This window comes from Neurospora tetraspora, assembly GCF_033439725.1.
Source record: "Neurospora tetraspora strain CBS 560.94 chromosome Unknown B0H65scaffold_7, whole genome shotgun sequence".
In the NCBI taxonomy this organism is placed as follows: Eukaryota; Fungi; Ascomycota; class Sordariomycetes; order Sordariales; family Sordariaceae; genus Neurospora; species Neurospora tetraspora.
The window spans coordinates 263,712-282,661 of NW_026944389.1; the positions used below are offsets into that span (position 1 = coordinate 263,712).

At 53.6% G+C, this 18,950-nt stretch overlaps 4 protein-coding genes across 4 annotated transcripts; 3 read left to right on the plus strand and 1 right to left on the minus strand.

Annotated features, from left to right (window-relative positions):
- Positions 1-276: 276 nt before the first annotated feature.
- On the plus strand, positions 277-1,458 carry B0H65DRAFT_511137 (uncharacterized protein; the record flags this gene model as incomplete). The annotated part of the gene is given in 4 exon segments (XM_062828460.1): positions 277-457; positions 519-660; positions 1,027-1,222; positions 1,240-1,458. The coding sequence occupies 4 exon segments, from the start codon at positions 277-279 to the stop codon at positions 1,456-1,458; spliced, it is 738 nt and encodes a 245-aa protein (XP_062678114.1).
- Positions 1,459-8,903: 7,445 nt separating this feature from the next.
- On the minus strand, positions 8,904-10,585 carry B0H65DRAFT_282088 (uncharacterized protein). The gene is made up of 3 exons (XM_062822893.1): positions 10,079-10,585; positions 9,277-9,999; positions 8,904-9,199 (listed from the first exon to the last, which is right to left on the minus strand). The coding sequence occupies exons 1-3, from the start codon at positions 10,332-10,334 to the stop codon at positions 9,036-9,038; spliced, it is 1,143 nt and encodes a 380-aa protein (XP_062678115.1). The 5' UTR covers positions 10,335-10,585; the 3' UTR covers positions 8,904-9,035.
- A 1,733-nt stretch (positions 10,586-12,318) lies between these two features.
- Positions 12,319-14,502, plus strand: B0H65DRAFT_433745 (major facilitator superfamily domain-containing protein; the record flags this gene model as incomplete). Its single annotated transcript, XM_062825089.1, has 6 exons — positions 12,319-12,578; positions 12,647-12,837; positions 13,014-13,405; positions 13,472-13,698; positions 13,762-14,207; positions 14,288-14,502. The coding sequence occupies 6 exons, from the start codon at positions 12,319-12,321 to the stop codon at positions 14,500-14,502; spliced, it is 1,731 nt and encodes a 576-aa protein (XP_062678116.1).
- Positions 14,503-14,920: 418 nt separating this feature from the next.
- B0H65DRAFT_282114 (ribose 5-phosphate isomerase A-domain-containing protein) lies at positions 14,921-16,580 on the plus strand. The gene is made up of 3 exons (XM_062822894.1): positions 14,921-15,289; positions 15,376-15,415; positions 15,630-16,580. The coding sequence occupies exons 1-3, from the start codon at positions 15,097-15,099 to the stop codon at positions 16,498-16,500; spliced, it is 1,104 nt and encodes a 367-aa protein (XP_062678117.1). The 5' UTR covers positions 14,921-15,096; the 3' UTR covers positions 16,501-16,580.
- Positions 16,581-18,950: the final 2,370 nt, after the last annotated feature.

Consider the following 18,950-nt stretch of genomic DNA (forward strand, 5'->3'; position numbering starts at 1 on the left):
AGAACAGGGAGGGCGAACGGACATTAACACGTGGATTCTCAGTCCGACGTTCGCACAGTTCCAAAACGGGCCATGACTGGGAGATGAGTGCAACTCCATCGACTTTGGCCACCCCAAACACGGGCCCGAGACCGCCTCCTCTTACTCTTGTGCACCTTTGTGGGTGTGGCCATTCACATCTCCTTCTGTGCATAGTTATTTGGTGCACAAGAGCACTTCGGTGCCGAAGATCCTTTGCGATTGGCAAAATCTGCCCGGCTGGAGCTGCACTTTCTCATGGATTGGCGAGATGGCAAGCTGAGAGAAGATAATGCCTCTCACAATGGAGACTGCCTGCCGCAAAGCATGTTCCCTCCACGGCCCTTCGGCCCAGCAGGGCCTTCACCCGCCATCTATCGCTCGGTGGCTTGGCTTGCACAGGGAACCCATTCTGAGGGCATTTTCTCGCAAAACATCGGTGAGTCCCTTCTGGGATTTCCCCAAGCATCCCAAACGGGATCTTTGCACGATGTTACAAGAGCGCTTTGGGCCCATGATTTTGCCGCTATTGGGCCGTGTCGCCCTTTGGGACTGCCTCTTTGGTGCAGAGGCGCCCTGTTTGCTGCAGCCGCCTCCGGAGATCATCCGGCTCTTCTCTCCCTCTCCATTCTCGTCTCGTGCGTGCGAGAGTGCGGAACGACTTGATGGGGTATCCCTGCCACCGATTGTTGAGCTGTGTTAGTGTTTCCTTTTCACTGCGGTTAGCACTTGCCTATACGGATACCGACGAGAGATTGACAAAGGAGGTGAGGGAGGTTCAGCGCTGACGGACCTGACAGAAGGCGGTAGCGGTAATCTCAGGGCTTGGTGCTAAGGCACTCGTTGCTTTTTCTGCTCAAGGGTAGGAGGTGTTCACTCGGAGCCCCCTTTTTGGTGGTCCTTCGCTCACCCCCGGGGGTGCTAAGCTGATGGAAACAGAAGGAGACGCAAGAAATGGCCCAGCACGCTCGGATCTGGCTGGGGTTAGATGCATTGATCGCCGACCAGGAACGAGGTGCCCTGGTTGCTACCTGGCATTATGGTGCCCCAAACCATATCGAGCAATACGATTCCTGCGGTTTCCGATCCTAGCGTCCGCCCATCTACCCAAGAGCTGGCTCGCGCTGGCTCGCTCGGACTGGCTGTCCACTGGCTGAGAGAGCTGGCAGCCATTCGCGAACCGTGGTGCCCGAACTTCACGTCAGTCGGGGACATGTGGAGCCTCTAGTGCCTCCTTTGATCCCCGGCGCCGGCACTGGTGATCTCGTTGGCGGGGCTTGGCGCATCGGCACCCTGCCACCCTGGACCAGTTGGGAATCGCAACGCGACGTCAACCAACAAGACCGCGCAGCTGTCGTCACCGCTGTCCGGCCAAGCCGTCGACCATCGCAATGGAGCATCAGCATTGGAGCATGCCGCAACATCCGATCCAAGCGATAACGTGGGGTCTGTCACTTTGCTGCGCGATCGGTCTCTTTTGGGGCTTCACGCCAAAACCGCTGAATCGAGGCAAACCGCCGTGACGTGCCCTAAACCGCGCAATGTCAACACACAGCGATGATGCGCACCTCGTCTGGTTCCCCATGGGGGCGGATGTGAATGTTTGAGATGACGATGTCGCCAAAACGCCAAACCTTAACCCAACTTCAGCAAACATGTCCACGTACCTGAGGTACTCGCTGACCATTGCCGCCAGAGAACCAGAGGCTCGGACAAGCGACAATGCAACCCCCGGTTGTCATCAAATGCATCGACTGCATCTTGAAATCAACGAACCCTCTGCGATGCAGGCAATAGCTTCCCGGTCACCAACACCCTGGCCAGTCCGGGCACTTGGAATTGCTTTTGCCGCCTAGGCCTTCAATAACCACTTCCACCGCCAAGCCTTCGAATATTTGAGGCGCATTTTCATGCGCTCTCTTCGGTTGCGTCGGCGACGCTAGCGATCTCGTCCAATCCTCATGCAAGCACTGCCAGAGAGAAGAAAGGGTTGGGGCTTCGCCTTGCATATGTCACGTCACGGCAAGATGGCTCACTCTTGACATTTGGATAGATCTCTCGGGTTCTGTCATTCCGTCACTCTGTCGCAAGCCACACCATTTACGTGCCGTCTGGTGGGTATGTTGAACAATCATTTTGTCGGCTAAGTTCACTGTGCATCAGCATGGGATACTACTATCATGGGGTGGATGTGGATATCACCAAGGTGCAGAGCAGAGAGTCCCTCACTGACGTCCATCCGTACAGGCTTCCCACGCGTCTTTCAGCTCAACAACGCCCCTTTGCATCCTGATCTCCAAAGGCCTACAAGGGAAACACCGTATATCGACCAAAGAAATACCCCACATACCACCGATTTCCACATTGTATCCGGGATAAAAAAACCAAAAAAAAAAAAAGACCCCGACACCACGTTCGGCCGAGGCTCCATCTTGGCAGATCACACTTGTAGATCTCGCTTGGCAATGGGGTCCCCTTGCCCTGCCCTGGAAGCCGGCTGGCCGGTTCGACCTCGGTCAGGGATGGTAACCAATCTCTTTCGGGGTTTTTAACCCAACTACACGATATTACACCACCTAGTGTATATGGGACCGCATGAATCGATAGTTGGATGCCAAGAAATCTGATGTTGATCACGATACCATGGGGATTATCGATGCTTGCCTGCCGCTGAAGGGGTGAGAGGCATGGAGATGACATGGTTGTTGTCTTCCATGCAATTACTCGCCCAAGGATTCGAACTTCGCCATAATTCCTCCTCCCGTTACCCTGATGAGTGATGGGAGGGTGGGGATTTGATGATCGCGCCAATAACACCTTTCCAGACAGGCGCTGCACGCGTACGCATTGCATGCCCTCCTGCCAACCCACCAGAATGGATGGGGACCACAGACAGGTTTGAGAGGGGTTAGGTTACAGGTACGGGGAACCTTCACTCGCCTACCCGTGTCTCTCCTTAGAAGGATGTGCGGGAGGGTTGTCACTGTCACTCTCGTCACTCACATCCACATCCACATTTCCCATCTTGTCAAATTTGCCAACCCCATCTTCATGTTCTGGCCAATCTCTTGAGCCCTTGGTAAGCTGCGGGTCACGGTAGATGGCGCTAGCTCAGTCTAGCTACCTTGGCCTTGTTATTTGCAGGCATTGCAGGCTTGCTGGGTGGTCATCAAGCATTCTCACTGGACAGATCGAGGGTCCAGTTGCTCGGATTAGACCCTCTTGAGCATTGTAACGTTGACGAGGGTGTGTGGGAAATTCTCCGGGAAGGGATATTTTACATGGGAAGTGGTTCCCCGGTGTGGTCCAAGTGGACCGGGTGAGGAGCCACCGAGGGCCGGGGGAGATTGAGGAAGCGAATGGACTCAAGTGGGTCAATGGTGCGTAACTCCTCCTAAGGAGGTGGTAGGGTGCAAGAGCCAAGGGGGGGCATGGGCTTCAGGTTGGGACAGGGAGGGAACTTGAGAAGATCCTACTGTCTCAAGGTCAGTCCCAGCGGAGGGGGTAAGACAAACAGGGCGGATACACAGGCGGAATGTCCCGCCTTACAGGCAAGACAAACAACGCTGCAACGAGGGGATCTGAGCCTGGGATCCGGAGCATGGGATACTGGACCTTTGGTATCAATTTCCTGCCGGCACTGCAGTGGTAGTTGAATGCCGATTCAGGTCCCGGGTCTCAGTTTCGGTGAGGTGGGTACGGGTTCTCTTGATGGATGGGACTCATCGGCTTTCAAGAACTTCTCCGGACCATCGCATTGCAGCGGTCCAGTGAACCCCTCGACGCGAGTTGTCGGACGATGGACTGATTGCCATGTTGCGCAGAATGTGCATTCTGGTTAGGAAATGTTGGGCTTATCGAGGAGCCAGAACCGGAAAGCGAGGTGAGCAAAGGTGGTGTTGAAGGGCTCGTTGGCACCGGTCAACCTTCAAGGAAGACAGCTCCGGCTGCCCTCATTTGCCAGCATGCCTGGCTCACTTCTCATCTTCTCTTACCTTTTGCCAGGGCATTTGGGCGCTAGGTGCGGCAACCATTTGACCAAGCTGTGATCAAGTCCCAACCGGGAACTCTTGAACGCCATCGGATCTGGGGCTGGCACTTGGAAGTCACAAGCGTCACAGCAGCAGACAAGAAAAGGGATCAAGAGAAATAGGCTCCAAAATGTTCATTCCGACCACTGCTGACCGGTCACACCGGTGAACGAGCCTCGACTCCGTGATGATGAAGTCGTCTTGATGGACGCACGACTCAAAGCGTGCGTCACGCTTCTGATACCGTGGAAATCACCACGTGGAAAACGTTGTTGACGCTACAGTACCGCTTCTTCGATGTCTCGCTGTAGAGAATGCGATGCACGGGATCATCGATGATGCTTCCTACTGATGGCAGACAGAGTGACAGCGAAACAAGGCGAATGGGAACCCACCGTTGTCGGGCCGCGGTCAGACATCCAAAGAACCAGGCGGATCGGGGTGATGATGTACAGTCGTTACGCGTCCCGATGATTCACCTCGCTGACAGCTGACAGGACAACGGGGCTGACGTTCACTGTCATCATTCACTGATCCAGTGATCCAATTTGATTTGCATACACCCAACACCGTCACGCATATCCGCCATTGCACACGCTACTCATCACGTAGAATCCAGTCAAGCATATTATGCAAATCCCTAAAAATCACGCAAGTGCGCAGTAGCTGATGGTTGCGAGATGCAGGCTAAAGCAGTATCAGCCCGTTCTAGCTGGTGCTGGGTTCCTCTAGTCAAGTCATCAAGTGACCCATTGAGACCCAACCCGCATCTAGCATTTCTCCGGTGTGGTTTGGTGGCCCCGGTGCGCTGGTACGGTAGGTGCTATGCGGCCCAAATTCCGGGGAAGGTGAGGGGGGGTCCACTTCGCGAAGACTGGGGCCATGACCATACACCCCGTGGAGTGGACGATATCTGGATCCAGTCGGTGAACCACACGCCATGGAGTGAAGAGATATCGGGGTTCTCTGGTTTACCGTCTACAAGGACCACAAGGCGTAGCGGACCCTGGCTTTCCAGCTTTTTCTAGCTTTCCCCAGGAGATCCCCAGTTGTGGACGAAGATCAGTGGGTCGGGTCGACGGATTCAGTGGGTTCTGGCGCCATTCTCAACTTTTTCAAGCTTCGTTAGCTTCAAGGTCAGTCAGCTTCAAGTCCAGTCAACAGAAGCTTCCCGGGAGCCCTCACTCACAACGTCATTCGCAGCGTACTCGACCCAACTGGAGTTCAACGCTTAAGTCTTCAACAAACATCAAGACAAAAAAACTCCGATGGTCACTAACCACAATCTTGACCGGTTTCTTTAGCTCGCTTCCAGCACCGGATGTCCAGTAGTCCAGGACTGGCTCCCACCCGGAAATAAGCCTCGACAGGAATAGTCGGACTCGGAGTTGTTTTTTCTTCTTTTTCAGGTTCTTCAGCTCGTTAGCTCGAAGCCCAAACTAAACGCATGTGGGTCAAGGGGCCTAAGGGGGTCCGGTCCCCAAAGGGGTCAAGAGATTCATTTTGGGCTTGCTCGCTAACTCGCGCTAACTCGCCTAACCTTCCTATTTTGGTCTGTTTTTTTGTGGGGAGGACTCGGAAAACTCTTAATAGTGATTGGCTCACCTAGTTGTGTTTTACCGAGATTGGCCGGGGATTGCTGCTAGGGCAAATGGGGTTGGTCACTGGTGTCTGGTGTAAGTGGACTGCAGGGGCCATGGACTGGACCCTTTTGGCTTTTGCTGTTGGGTTTGGTTTTGGCTGGTTGACGCTGGCAAGCCGGGGAACAGAGGATCCTAGAGGAATTGTGAGCGAACCGGTGGATGGAGCGTGACGAGATCGGGGAGGGGAGGGGTTAGCGGGCCAATGGATGCTGAGGTAGAAATCGAAAGTAGAAGCTGGGGAAGTTACGGGGGGAGTCTGAGAATGTTATTACTGTAGGGGAGTTCGCGAGAAGAGAGGATGCTATTTTGGGTTTGTTGTCGTCAAATTTGCATCTGGATTTGGATTTGGGAGTAGCATTCAAATGGCCTAGGCCGGCCGTGGGTTGCAGAATTGCTTCAGTCATTGGGGTTGAGAGAGAGAACGACAGGAGATTGTTGAGGTGAACAAAAAAGGTGAGAAGAGTAACAGCCCGCGGCGGCAGTCAAGGTAGGTAAGTCCCTCGAAGGGGGTCGGTGTCAAACTTTATGTTGGTCATGCTGATAGTTGACCCAGATGAGTGAGTGATTGCTTCGCGGTGTATATGAATCAGATCTCATACCGATGGCGTAGCTGTGAGTGTCTTCAAAGTCTCGCATGCCGTCAGGGCTCCGTTCTTTGACCTGATCTAAGTTAGTCTCAACGTCTTTGAGGAAGCTGGGTCGGGTATCTTTTCTCAGCGGTTTCCGACAAAGGCCACTTTGTGATTGGAACACGTTCATGGGAAATCCTGTCTCGTTCACTCAGAATCTCAACCAGGACAAGTGCCTGCCTGAGGTGCAGAGACAGTTCCGGAACACTGGACCCCGCCCGATTCCAGGTAGCGACCGGTCTCGCGGATGGAATCATCACTTTTATCTTTCGGACTCCCAGTCGTCTTGTCTACCTCTTCGACGAGTACGACCCCGGACTGGACAGGAATCAGGATGGGCAGGTGTGGGCTCCGCGGGCTTGGGTGCTCCTGGCTGGCTGTATGGGGAAGCCATTGTGAAGGAGTGTCAAAGTGTTGCTTGTGGTGTGAAACTACCTCTAGGTAGATATAGAGGGGAGATGGTTTGGAATCAGGACTGGAAGCAAAAGCCAAAGCGATGAGGTGTTGAGAAGGTAGAACTGGAACTGGAACTGGAACTGTTGATCTTCAAACACCGGATGCTGCATGTGATGCTAATAAGCATATGGGTTGGTCGGGTTTAACTTCCTTTCATCCCATCACTGGAAACTCCGGGTAAATCGTCTCACGTCCAAGGCAAATCAGCTTCTGTCCGTCCGATGTTTGAAATCAGATCACCACAACCGCCACCGTCCAAACTCCGCTTGTCCAGACAGCACTTCATGTTGTGCTCCTTGATTCCTTTGATCCATGTCACGTAGGATGACACGTCGCCAACGCCTTGGTGAGCCTCAACATTGCGGCAAAGAAGTCTTTCGTGGCATACCCCTCCATTCGTCTGCTGGGTCACAGAGTTACCGGTCTGGGTCTGTCTACCACAGAATACCGCATTGCGGCCATCAAGATGCCCGAAGACCTTGCAAGTCTGGAACGATACATCGGTATCGGCAACTTCTTGAAGAAGTTTGTACCCTGGTTCGCTCAGAAAGTCGGTCCCCTTGAGGACCGCAAGACCGCCTTGATCGCAGAGAAAAAGAAAGAAGGCCGCATGCCCGAGAACAAAAGTCAGCCAGTCAGGCAGCGATTCACTCGCACAGTGACTTTCACACCAACCGAGTCTTAAAAGCAGGCTTTCGAGATCCTGCAAGAGCAACTCTGCAAGGAGTCTGTCATCTTTCATCATCACCCAAGTCGGACCAAGATCGACGCCTCAGAGATGCTTGGTTTCGGTCTTGTCATCTTCCACATCGAAGGTAATAAATGGGACGGCAAGTCTAACTTGATCAGCAAGATCCAGCCGATCATGTTCTTCAACAAACGGCTGTCAAAAGCTGAAAAGAACTACTGGCCCACGGTGGGAGATCAAATTGAAGAGGGCAAACTCGTATGCGGACGAGACGGAGACAAATGAGATGGCAGAAAACCAAGTCCGAACTGGAGCTTGGGGCTGAGAGGCCGCCTCTCCCTACACGCCCACCCGCCGTCCCGGCCACCACCACCCATACCGTCAGCCTGGTCCGTTTCCCCTCCGGCCCCCGACCCGTCATGAGCACCGGCGGCCCCCGTGTCCCAGATGTACTCTGAACTTGGTGGATGTTGCCGAGCAGGTCAACCAATTCTCGGTGAATAACGCCATCGCCTCGCTGCCCTTCACCTACTGTAAGATTTTTTCCTGTCCCTATCCCATGTAGACATGTTTGTGTTTTGTTGTGTCATTGTTGACTGGTGATGTTTTAGACGAGGACGTCAACGCGTGCCTGGCCTGCCGCAGTCGGTTCCTGGAGTTTGGATTTCCACCCCACGCTACCTAACTTACAACAACTGTCCAACAAGCTCTACGAGACCTTGGTCTGTGTTGCCCTGCCCTGCCTTCTGGGGACTCCACGGTCCGGAGTGCATTTTCTCAAGTCCCAAGGTATATTTATTCCGGACTACGCTACATCACTCCGGCCTCCTGGATTCTTCCCCCGGTGACCCACTTTCATGATCAACTTCGTAAGTTTCACTCACATTAGAGGTACCTACTCCAGTTGACGAAGCAAAGATATCTAACCCCGACCTCTGTTTAGTTATCCACACAGCACGCTCGGTTTACGCATGCCCATTGCAATTCAGCACAGTAGACGTGTGAATAGGGGTTTCGCCGGATGGTCGTCTTGCGGGCCGTGTTCGAGTCGCCTTTTCCTTGAAGACTGTTGCGCCATGAGCAGCGTGGAGATGCTGGACTGGATATAATGGAGCGGTATGTCGAGGGGCCCAGGGCGGTGGCAGGATGGAGTCCTAGCAAGCGTACCTAGCATTTTACTTGTGCTTTTTGGGTTGCCTGTCAGTAAGGAACTTGAGTGAACTTTGTTCACGATGTGATGGGATGTGATGGGTGCGGGTTAAGTCAGGGTAAAGGGGGATTGTACCTCTAGGGAGAGTGGATTGGATGAGGTTCATGGGCGGTTGAAGTCCATGTCGTCAATGGGACGTTACGGCAGGGTAGGTAGGTATTTGAACGCAGCCATAACAAGTTGCTGAGTCGGGCGAGATATTGGGGCACTCATTGTTCAGTTCACTCTGTCATGAGGGATGAGGGCAAGACCAGTGGGATAATATCGAAGGCAATTCCCTCCTTTCGTGATGCTTAAAACACTTCAAAGCCAAAATACCTACCAAACCAGAAGCCAAACAAGTCCACCCTTTCCTTCCACTTAGACCAGCTCACCCGCCGCCGCCAACGCCTCCCGTCTGCTAGTGCTCTGAGGATCAAGATACGGCCTCTCACCAAGCCCAACCGCCCTGTTACCGAAGCGCTCGCCAAATCCATCATAGTCGAAGGTAGCAGTGTGGAAGACGCTCCTGTTATCCCAGATCGCTGTTTTGTTCATCCATTAGCTTCCTTTCTCAAGTTCCTTTCTCCCCTTCTCCGCCACAGGATTTTGCCAGACTCACCGATATCATTCTCCCCCTGCCACCTAAACCTAACCTGCAAATCATGATTCCTCTGCAACACCTCCAAAAACCACTCCAACAACCTCTCACTTTCCTCCTTCGTAACCCCATTAACATGCTTCACATGACCTCCCACGGGAAACACACTTTTCCACCCGGTAACCGGGTTCGTCCTGACAACCGGATGCACAGCCTTGAGTTCCGACCCAACATTCTCCGGCGCGCCACGCGGCCTTTCATAAATCTTGAACCCATTCCTCTCCGCCGCCTTGTTAAATCCCGGCTGCTGGAAAGTAGCCGTCAACCCCTCCAGAAACTTCTGGTACGGCTCCGAGATTCTATCATAAATCTCATACCCCGAAGCCCAAAGGGTGTCGCCGCCCGTCTTCGGCAGCTGGACTAGTCTGAGACTAGTATAGTCGGCGGGCACAGGCTCGAAGGCAATGTCGGAGTGCCATTGGGCGGTGTACTGCTTTTTGGTGGACAGTTCCTCGGACTTGTTGTCGTCGTCGCGGTAAAACTGCCGGTTTTGGATGGAGCTGATGGTGGAGATCTCCGGGTCGTTGCCGCCTAGTTCGCGCTCCGAGTTGAGGATCGGGTGGATGTGCAGGCCTGAGGTCGGAGGGCGGCCGGTTAGGGCGCCGAGGCGGAGGATGAGTTGTTTTTGGAGGTCGTTGGTTAGGGAGTGCTGGGCGCGGAAGAAGACGACGCCGCGGCGGGAGACTGGGGTGGTATGGAGGTTAGTGGACGTGCGTAGGGAGGAAGAGGGGGCCGGGAGGAAGTGAAGGGAAGGGAGACGAACTGGTAATAGCGAGATCGCGGATGAGCTCATCAGCGTTGGGAGCATTGAGCCACTCGACGAGGTTGGCCTTGGGGAACTCGCGGCCGATGATGGGAGTCACGTCGAAGTGCTCATACTGATCGAGAACGCCGGAGAGCTTGAGAGGCTCAACGTGCTGAGCGTGCTGGGTAGGGGTAGCCTGCTGGTTGGCTTGGTTCTTGACGTTGATGGTGGTTTGGACGGCAGTCTGGACGGCCTCCACCGCGGAAGGAGCCATGGTGGTTGTTGGTTTGAGAGTGTTGAGATGAGTGTTGATGTATCGAAGGGAAGTGGTTGTTGGATGACTGACCTGGAGTGAAGAACAGGAACTCAAAGGTATGGTTGATCAGTCAACCTCTTATACAGATGATCGTCAGGTCCAAAGCCAAGTATAATATCGGAGCCCGCAAGACCACATGGAGTGTTGTGCATGCATTGTCCGTGGTCCCCGCGTTTCGAAGGAGGACCATCTCCGTTGATCGCACCCAGACCACCATCCAACAGCTTCGTGAGGCCAATCACATCGATCGATGGAATGACGAGATATGGCGAATTCGTGTCGACATGCTTCAGTTGTTCGTGAACAGCACCTTTTGTGATTCCGCGATCGGTGTCCGTTGCCGTCTCGGTGCCGTGTGTGCGGGGAAGTGCCGAATGAGGGTGTTTTGGATTGCAACATGAGCGCCGTGATGTCGTGAATCTGGGCGTTTATTCGCAGCGGTTCTAGCGTAACCAGCAGGATGTATTCATCCAGCATCGGCGTTAAGGAGAAAGCTTGGTCGGGTAGGTCGTCTTGGCATCGCAGTGTTGGCCAGAGGTCGAGGATACGGGTACGACTGCCAAACAGACACCAAATTCGGAGGACGTTGTCCTTTAGTGCTTACCTCTCTGTTCAATCTGGTAATGAGGGGTGCCGACTCCCGCAACATATAGGTTGCTTTCGCGATGTTGGAATTGACCAATGGCTGCGTCGCCTTTGTCATTCGCGTCAGGGTCAGGGTCGAGCACGTCAACACCAGCACGCCATCACCACCTGGCGGATTGCCAATAACTACCCCTCTCCCCCACGCGACGATGAGGGGACCCCACGATGTCGACTTTCAATTCCCTCCGATATCATGAACCTTTTCGAGCGTTTCTGGGCTTGCGCAGGATTTGGTTTTCAACGAAGAGATGGCGATGGGGTGTTGAGAATAGTTTGTTCAGACACTTGCTTGTAGTTGAAAGACTATAGGCTTGGCATTCGAATGACTTGGTTCTCGACCATTATCGACTTCTTCAGCTGACTTTGAATGTATGCTTTATGATATCAAGTGCTGTGATGGAGGTGATGTCTTCGAGTGTCCAGAGCGTGTAAACCAGGTGTGTGGTTGAAAACCGCCACGCACCGAGTCCCTGAGGCTCAAACCTACTACTTCGCGGCTGCACTCCCCATGGCCACTTCAGCTGGAGGATGAAAAGCAGCGTTCGTGGCTTGGTCCAGAATGCGGAGCTCACTCCCATTCGGTAGATATCGCTGTAGAGTTGTAGACCCTTATCGCTTCCCACGCCAACCTCATTCCAGCCAAGGATCACGCCTACACAGCCTATCAACCGTGGCGCTGGGCCAGACCTCTCAACGATGTCTTCGCTGTGTAGTACTCTTCGTGTCTTTTACGTCTCCAACCTCTCAACATCATGGCGCCGAGAGCTTGGGACGTGAATTGGGACACATCTTGGGACGTGGCGAACCATACACCCAAGCTCTCCAAGACGCGCGGAAGTGCCGTGTAGGAACCCGTACCAGTTCTTCGGTTGACGGTTTAGTCGTGGCAAGTGGTAAGCCGCCAATTGCAATGACACGCTTTGCAGGAGGAGGCATCCTATTCGGTAGGGTATTGCTGGCTACGACGTCGGATTCCGTGGTGGTGCTTGGTGCTGCCTTGTATGCATCCCTCCGTGGTGATGTGCAACTTCGTCGACATGTCGAAATCGTTTCCCTGGAGCGGCTCATAGTATCGGGGTACTATCGCGACATGGTCTTTGTCGATCGCCTCCCAAGATGTCTGAACTCATATAGACTTCCAAGTTCCCAGCTTGAGTCTTGAGATTTCTGTTGTGATTGTGCCACCACCAACTCTGGATGTTTGGAGAGTGTTGTATTCGAATCTCATCTCTTCTGTTTTTCTTGAGGCAGGGACCAAGTCCGTTCATCAGACGCCCAGCCCGGCCAGTGAACAACCATGGCGACAGTCCTCACAAAGGGCGGTTCCCCGCCCATAACCATATCCCCGCCCTCAGACGGGAACGACTCCCCGACCGGGTCGAAAGGGTCCAACATCAATGTCTCCCTCTCTTCCATTCCTCCTCTAGGCGTAGCTATCGAAGAACGTCGTTTCTGGTTCCAACGAGCCAAGTCATACGATCCCACTGCCATTGCCACCCAGGTCTCAGTCTTCGACGACCCGGATACAGCTGAGAAGTATCAACCTCGGCCGGACTGGTGAGTCTCATCCCTCCAAACATACCGGCAGCAAGGGAAGTGGTGCTGATAGAAGGCGTAACGCAAAGGGAAAACATTCACCGGTTTGACCCCCTTGAGCGTTGGACATGGGGCGAGGAACATCGACTGATCCGCAAGATCGACTGGCGAATCATGGTGTGGGCGTGCATCATGTTCATGGCGCTGGAGCTGGATCGGGCAAATATCAGCCAGGCGTTGACGGACAATTTCTTGGGGGATTTGCACATGACGACGAATGGTTTGTCTCCCTTCCTTTCCCGGATGCCCCTTCCACTTTCCCTCTCCTTTCATTATCTCCTCCGGAACCTCGTCCTCGACTCTTCCCGCTCTCTCCCATTGGACCCCTTCCTTCTCTTGCTGTCCTCCCCTACAGTTCCCATCACCCACCCCAGCAGTTGCTAACCCGTGCCACAGACTACAACCTCGGCAACTCCGTCTTCAAACTCGCCTTCCTCTGCGCCGAACTTCCCTCCCAGCTCGTCTCCAAATGGATGGGTCCCGACCGTTGGATTCCCTCCCAAATGGTTCTCTGGTCCATCGTCGCCACTGCTCAATTCTGGCTTAGCGGCCGGACCTCCTTCCTTGCCTGCCGTGCCCTGCTCGGTATCCTCCAGGGCGGCTTCATCCCCGATGTGATCTTGTACCTCAGTTACTTCTACAAGCACCACGAACTGAGTCTTAGATTGGGCTTCTTTTGGACGGCGATGAGTATTGCAGATATTGCGAGCGCGCTGTTGGCGTATGGGTTGTTGCATATGCGAGGCGTGCAGGGACATGCGGGGTGGAGGTGGTTGTTTTTGATTGAGGTGAGTGCCCCTGACTGTCCACTTGGGGGAAGGGGAGAAGATGTTATGCTGACTGACAGGAAACAGGGCCTCATGACACTCGTCATCGGCATCTTCGCCTTCGTCCTCATGCCCGCCGGCCCCTGCCACACCGCCAGCTGGTTCCGCGGCAAGAACGGGTGGTTCACCGAAAAAGAAGAGAAGATCATGGTCAACCGGGTCATCCGCGAAGATCCAAGCAAGAGCGACATGCACAACCGCGAGCCCATCACGCCGAGACTTCTCTGGCAGAGTCTCAAGGACTTTGATCTCTGGTATGCCTCCTCCAGTCCCTACTCTTCCACTTGGAATGATACTAACCCTCCCCGAAAAAACAGGCCCATCTACATCCTAGGCCTCGTCTTCCAAATCCCCATGACGCCCATAGCCCAATACCTCACCCTCACCCTCAAAGGCCTACACTTCGACACCTTCCAAGCCAACCTGCTCACCATCCCGTACACCGTCGTGCACATGATCACCATGCTGGGCATCACCTATCTCGGGGAGATCTTTAACGAGCTGACCTTCATCGCTGCCTCAGGGCAGATCTGGGCTTTGCCGTTCTTGATCTACCTCAACAGCGTCGACACCGCGGGCGTGAATCGGTGGGTGATTTACGCGGTCACGACGCTGTTACTTGGGTACCCCAATGCCCATCCTATTCAGGTCGGGTGGAATAGCAGAAACTCGAATACGGTTCGGTCGAGGACGGTGTCGGCGGCTTGTTATAATATGTTTGTGCAGGCGGGGGGGATTGTGAGTTCGAATATTTATCGGAAGGGTGAGTTTCGTTTGTTTCGGATTGAGGGTTCGGGTTCGATGTGATGTTGAGAACAGGATGCTGACGATGGCGTGAAACAGATGATGCGCCGCTGTATAAGCGTGGGAATAAGCAGCTGTTGGCTATTTGCTGCATGAACATTGCGCTGTACATTCTGGTCAAGGCGTATTACATGTTCCGCAACAAGCAGAAGGCGCGCAAGTGGGAGGCCATGACGGCGGAGGAGAGACTCGAGTATTTGGCGAACACGACCGACAAGGGGAACAAGAGGTTGGATTTCAGGTTCCAGCACTGAGGTGTTTGATTTCGCAGTCTTGGATCGGTTGTCGTGCGGATTTGGGTGCGCTCATGGTGGCGTTGGTGGTGTAAACGGTTGACGATTGATGTCGAGGGTAGGTGAAGGAAATAGTGGTTGCAGAAAGGAAATAAAGAAGAAAAGTCAGCGAGACGCCAAAGTCGCTGTGAAATTGTTAGTGCACTCTCCAACTGCTTCTTATCGACAATTCGGAGTTCTCCGCACGACCCCTCCGGTTCGCGTTGACCCCGCCTCATCCGGCTGTCCGGTTCGTGCGAACTGCGGCGTGACATCAATTTGGTGCCCCGTGCGTCACGGCAGTCGGCCAATGACCTTTTGCATTTCAACGACATCAGGATGTGTGGGTAATAAATGCAACGGACTTCCGTATTTATCACAAAAACTGTTACAAGTGGAAGGTGCACCCCACCTAGATTTTCCATCTTCGAGTATTTAGACCTGGCCTGGCCGGCCATTCCTCTTCTCTCCAACCAAGCCACCAACTGAGCATTTTCCCCCACCTACTATTCCATTGGTTTAAAATCCGCCGACTGCTGCTTCGAGGTCGCAAATATTCCTCCGTCTCAGTTATCCATGAACACCCATCGTATTGCATCCTTGACGGCTCGTCGTTGCTGGTCCGGTGCTCGCCCTTCCAGATCCAGTTTTGTTAGTCAACAAAGACCCGCTGCCCCCGCGTTCCACTCAGCCGCTGCCAACTTCAACCCGTCAACATCAGTTCGTCACCCGGCCATTGTTCAACGGGCGCAAACGAAGGGCCAATCTGGTGAGTTCACAGAAAGATGATAGAGCTGAAACCGTACCTACATCAACCCCTGAATCCACTGAGTCATCGCTAACCAAGATAAACAGCGCTCCATAACAATTTCCCTCACCAATCACACACAAATCTGTTAGTGCACCGTCCGCCCGGCCCGACTTCCGCCAGGGTTTTTAACAAATTTCTCAAACCCTCCGGATCCGAGCCCCGAGTCATCCCGTCGTCGCACCACACCACAACCAACCGTTTCCCATCTCTATTTCACCATCCTCTCATTAGCTCTCACCCTCATTTCCCTCCCTCTCCTCTCACCCAAAACCACCTTTCACCAACTCACACCTCCCAGTAACCGTCCCCTCCACACACCCACCAAAATGGCCACCGACGCCGTCTCCGCCGCCGCCCGCATCGAGGAATCCAAGCGCCTCGCCGCCTCCCAAGCCGTGCAAGACCACCTCCTCCCTACCTACACGCACATCGGCATCGGCTCCGGCTCCACAGTCGTCTACGTCGTCGACGCCATCGCCTCCCTCCCCCGCTCCGTCACCAGCCAAATGGCCTTCTACCCGACCGGGGACCAATCAAGAGACCTGATCAAGGCCGCCGGTTTCCGCCTCGGTTACATCGAAGACTTACCCCGCGGCCAAATGTTGGACGTCTGTTTCGACGGCGCCGACGAAGTCGATCCCGCTTTGAACCTGATCAAAGGCGGCGGCGCTTGCCTCTTACAGGAGAAGATCGTGGCCACGGCCGCTAGAAAATTTGTCTGCGTCGCAGACTTCAGGAAGATCAGCAAGAACCTGGGAACGGAATGGAAGCAGGGCATCCCCGTCGAGGTGTTTCCGATGGCGGTGCCGCGAGTGTTGGATGAACTTAAGAGGTTGGGGAGCACGGGGGCGAAGATCAGACCTGGCACGCCGGGGAAGGCGGGAGCGTGTGTGACGGATAATGGACTGCGGATTGTGGATGCGGCTTTTAAGCCTTTGTTGACGCAGCTGCCGGAGGGGAAGAAGGATGGGGAGGAGGGCGTTTGGACGGTGGATGGGTTGGCGAGGCGCTTGATTGAGATTCCGGGCGTGGCCGAGCATGGGTTGTTTTATGGAAAGAGTGGACTGGAGGTGGAGAGCGGAGCGCAGAAGCCGGTTGCGGCGTACTTTGGTATGGCGGATGGGACGGTTAAGGTGCAGACGCTGGAGAAGGGGTTGGTCCGGGTGTGAAGGGGGTTGCTAATGATGGGAGTCTTATGAGAAGGGCGGAGGAAAAGGTGCATGGAACTGGGTGCGATATATACGTCGCGGGATGCTGCATTACATGTTTCTTGTGGGTTCATATGCAGTCTTTCAATGGTTTTTTGTGCCATGATCGACTTGGCGCGTCTCATTCATCGGCCGCTACGGAAATGGCCATGGGACCGACAGTATTCCGACTTATCGTTGCGGTTTGTATGGCCGTTGGTTTCCTGTTTCTCTTTTTTGTCCATCCAGTCGGGCCTTTACGCATTTTCGTATGTCTTATATGCGAACCTGCCCGGTCACTGCCATCGAGAGCAAGTTCTGCAGCCTTCGCCTCTTCACGCTCACTGAAAGATACGGAGGTCGACATGAACAAAAGTTCTTTATGCGCGGTGTCTTACCGCTCTCAGTGCAGCTGGATGAAGTTGCAGGAGGAAGGGTTTGGTTGTGGAGATGATAATAGGCACGATGAGGGAACCGAGTTGGGGGGTACACCCTCGCTTCTTACGATAGACATGATTGGTGATAGATACACGACTTGCGATGATATCCAACTTTCATTCTGCAACATGTACTACTCCTCCACCTTCAGTTTGTTCAGGAACTCCATGAGCACTTTCCTGGTCTCCTCCGTGTCTTTTGGGTGGGAATCCGTGTTCCATTTCAAGTCGTGCTTCACCGATTTAGCACCTCTGCTATCGACCGCCCCTGGCTTCACGGGGGATTCCCAATGCAAGGGTACGAACTTCCACACCCGCAGAAACTTGTGGTCTTCCGACTTGGCTGCCATGGTTTTGAAAGCGCGTCGCATGGTCGCCAAGCTCTGGATATCGTTGAACCCAATTGCTGACTCATTGGGTGCCATTGACGCCCGCGTCAATCGATCACAGTAAATCAGAACCCCTGCCAAGCCAGCCGCCAGCGCCGTCGATATTGAACTCCCACCCGCCGGCACTTCGCTCCCGTAACCACGTCTGCTTCCGCTGCCACTTTGCCCGTTCTGTCGCTTGACGTGGACGGACTCGTCTCCCGGCAGCAGGAAGTCGCTGTTGTTCGCCGATACCCAAGAAAGTCTTGCACCATCTCCCGTCGACGCCCCGATCTTGATGTAATGCCCTGTCCTGCCGGGATACGTGTTGTTACGAGAAGGTGTAGACGCTGGAGAAGGTGTTAGTATAAAGGGGGTGAGGATGATGGAAACCTAATAGAAGTGTAGAGGAAAACGTGGACGGGATAAGGGCGGATATATAGATTACCCAATACTAGATTTCATATTTCCTTATGTGACGAACCGTTACAAGCACAGGAGTATATCGCTGGGAATATGATCAACGGTAGTAGTAGCCAAAAGGTACTGGTCGATTGTGAAAGCTATTGCTTGCTGAAGAGCCCAGTAGACAGAAGGCCTGGGAAGGCCTTCTTTATATACTGGTCCTTCAGTGTGCGCCGCTGCGCCGGTGAGGCTATTCTCGGCCACCCGGCGCGGCCCTGATTGGTCTACCTAGCTGCTTACATAAGTGGTCCCTTATTGGATCGTAACACCTTAGTGTTAAACGGTGCCTTCAACCTCTTGGCCGTACCATAGAGAAAACCTCCGCGCACTCTAAGCCCAACCTACACGCACTCTAAGACCCATATGACAGCTGTTATATAAATACGGTCGTTCTATATAGTAATCTGGGGTCTTTTCAATGTTCTAAACATCGCCCCCACTAGAGTAAAAGTCGTGATACTTTTCGTAGTGTTATAAACCCCCCCAAACTCGATATCGCCATTATAGTAGCTACATACACAGCCGTATAGTCTCGATGCCTGGAATCCCCCTCTCTTATACGCTAGCTTTTACGCGAGAAGGAGGCGGCGCTTGCAAATATCGCATCAGTATCGATAGAATCGCAACGACGACGGGGAGGGTTGGCGGCCATCTACAGCGAGCTGTTAGTTGCAATGTGGTGTTGCGGCGTGTCAAATTATTCAAAATCGCGAAGTTCGAGAAATTTCATAAAATGCATGTCAAAATTTCGTGCATTGAAATGGGGTATTTTCACGGCTAAATGTAGGACTTTTGAATGTCAAATGCCATAGGGTATCATGGGGTGCCAAAGACCCTAACCCTGGGGATTCTATAGGTCTTAGAGTACGTGTAGGCTAACCTTAGAGTACGCGGAGGTTTTCTCGTACCATAATCGACTCGAGGTTTCTCTCCCTCCCGCTACCGGTGAGTTGATCCTCTTGGGGAAGGGTCCGATATCGACCCGGTTTACCGATGCGGGTTGCAATTCCGTTAGGCGTCTTCCTAATCCTCCGTCCACCCGGCCTCTCTTTTACGCCATCGAGAGCGGGATGTGCAACCTCCACCTTTCCACTAGCTCAGTACTCATCAACTGCTTGGTAGGGGTAAAGCACATAAAACATATAACACTATGAGATTTCGT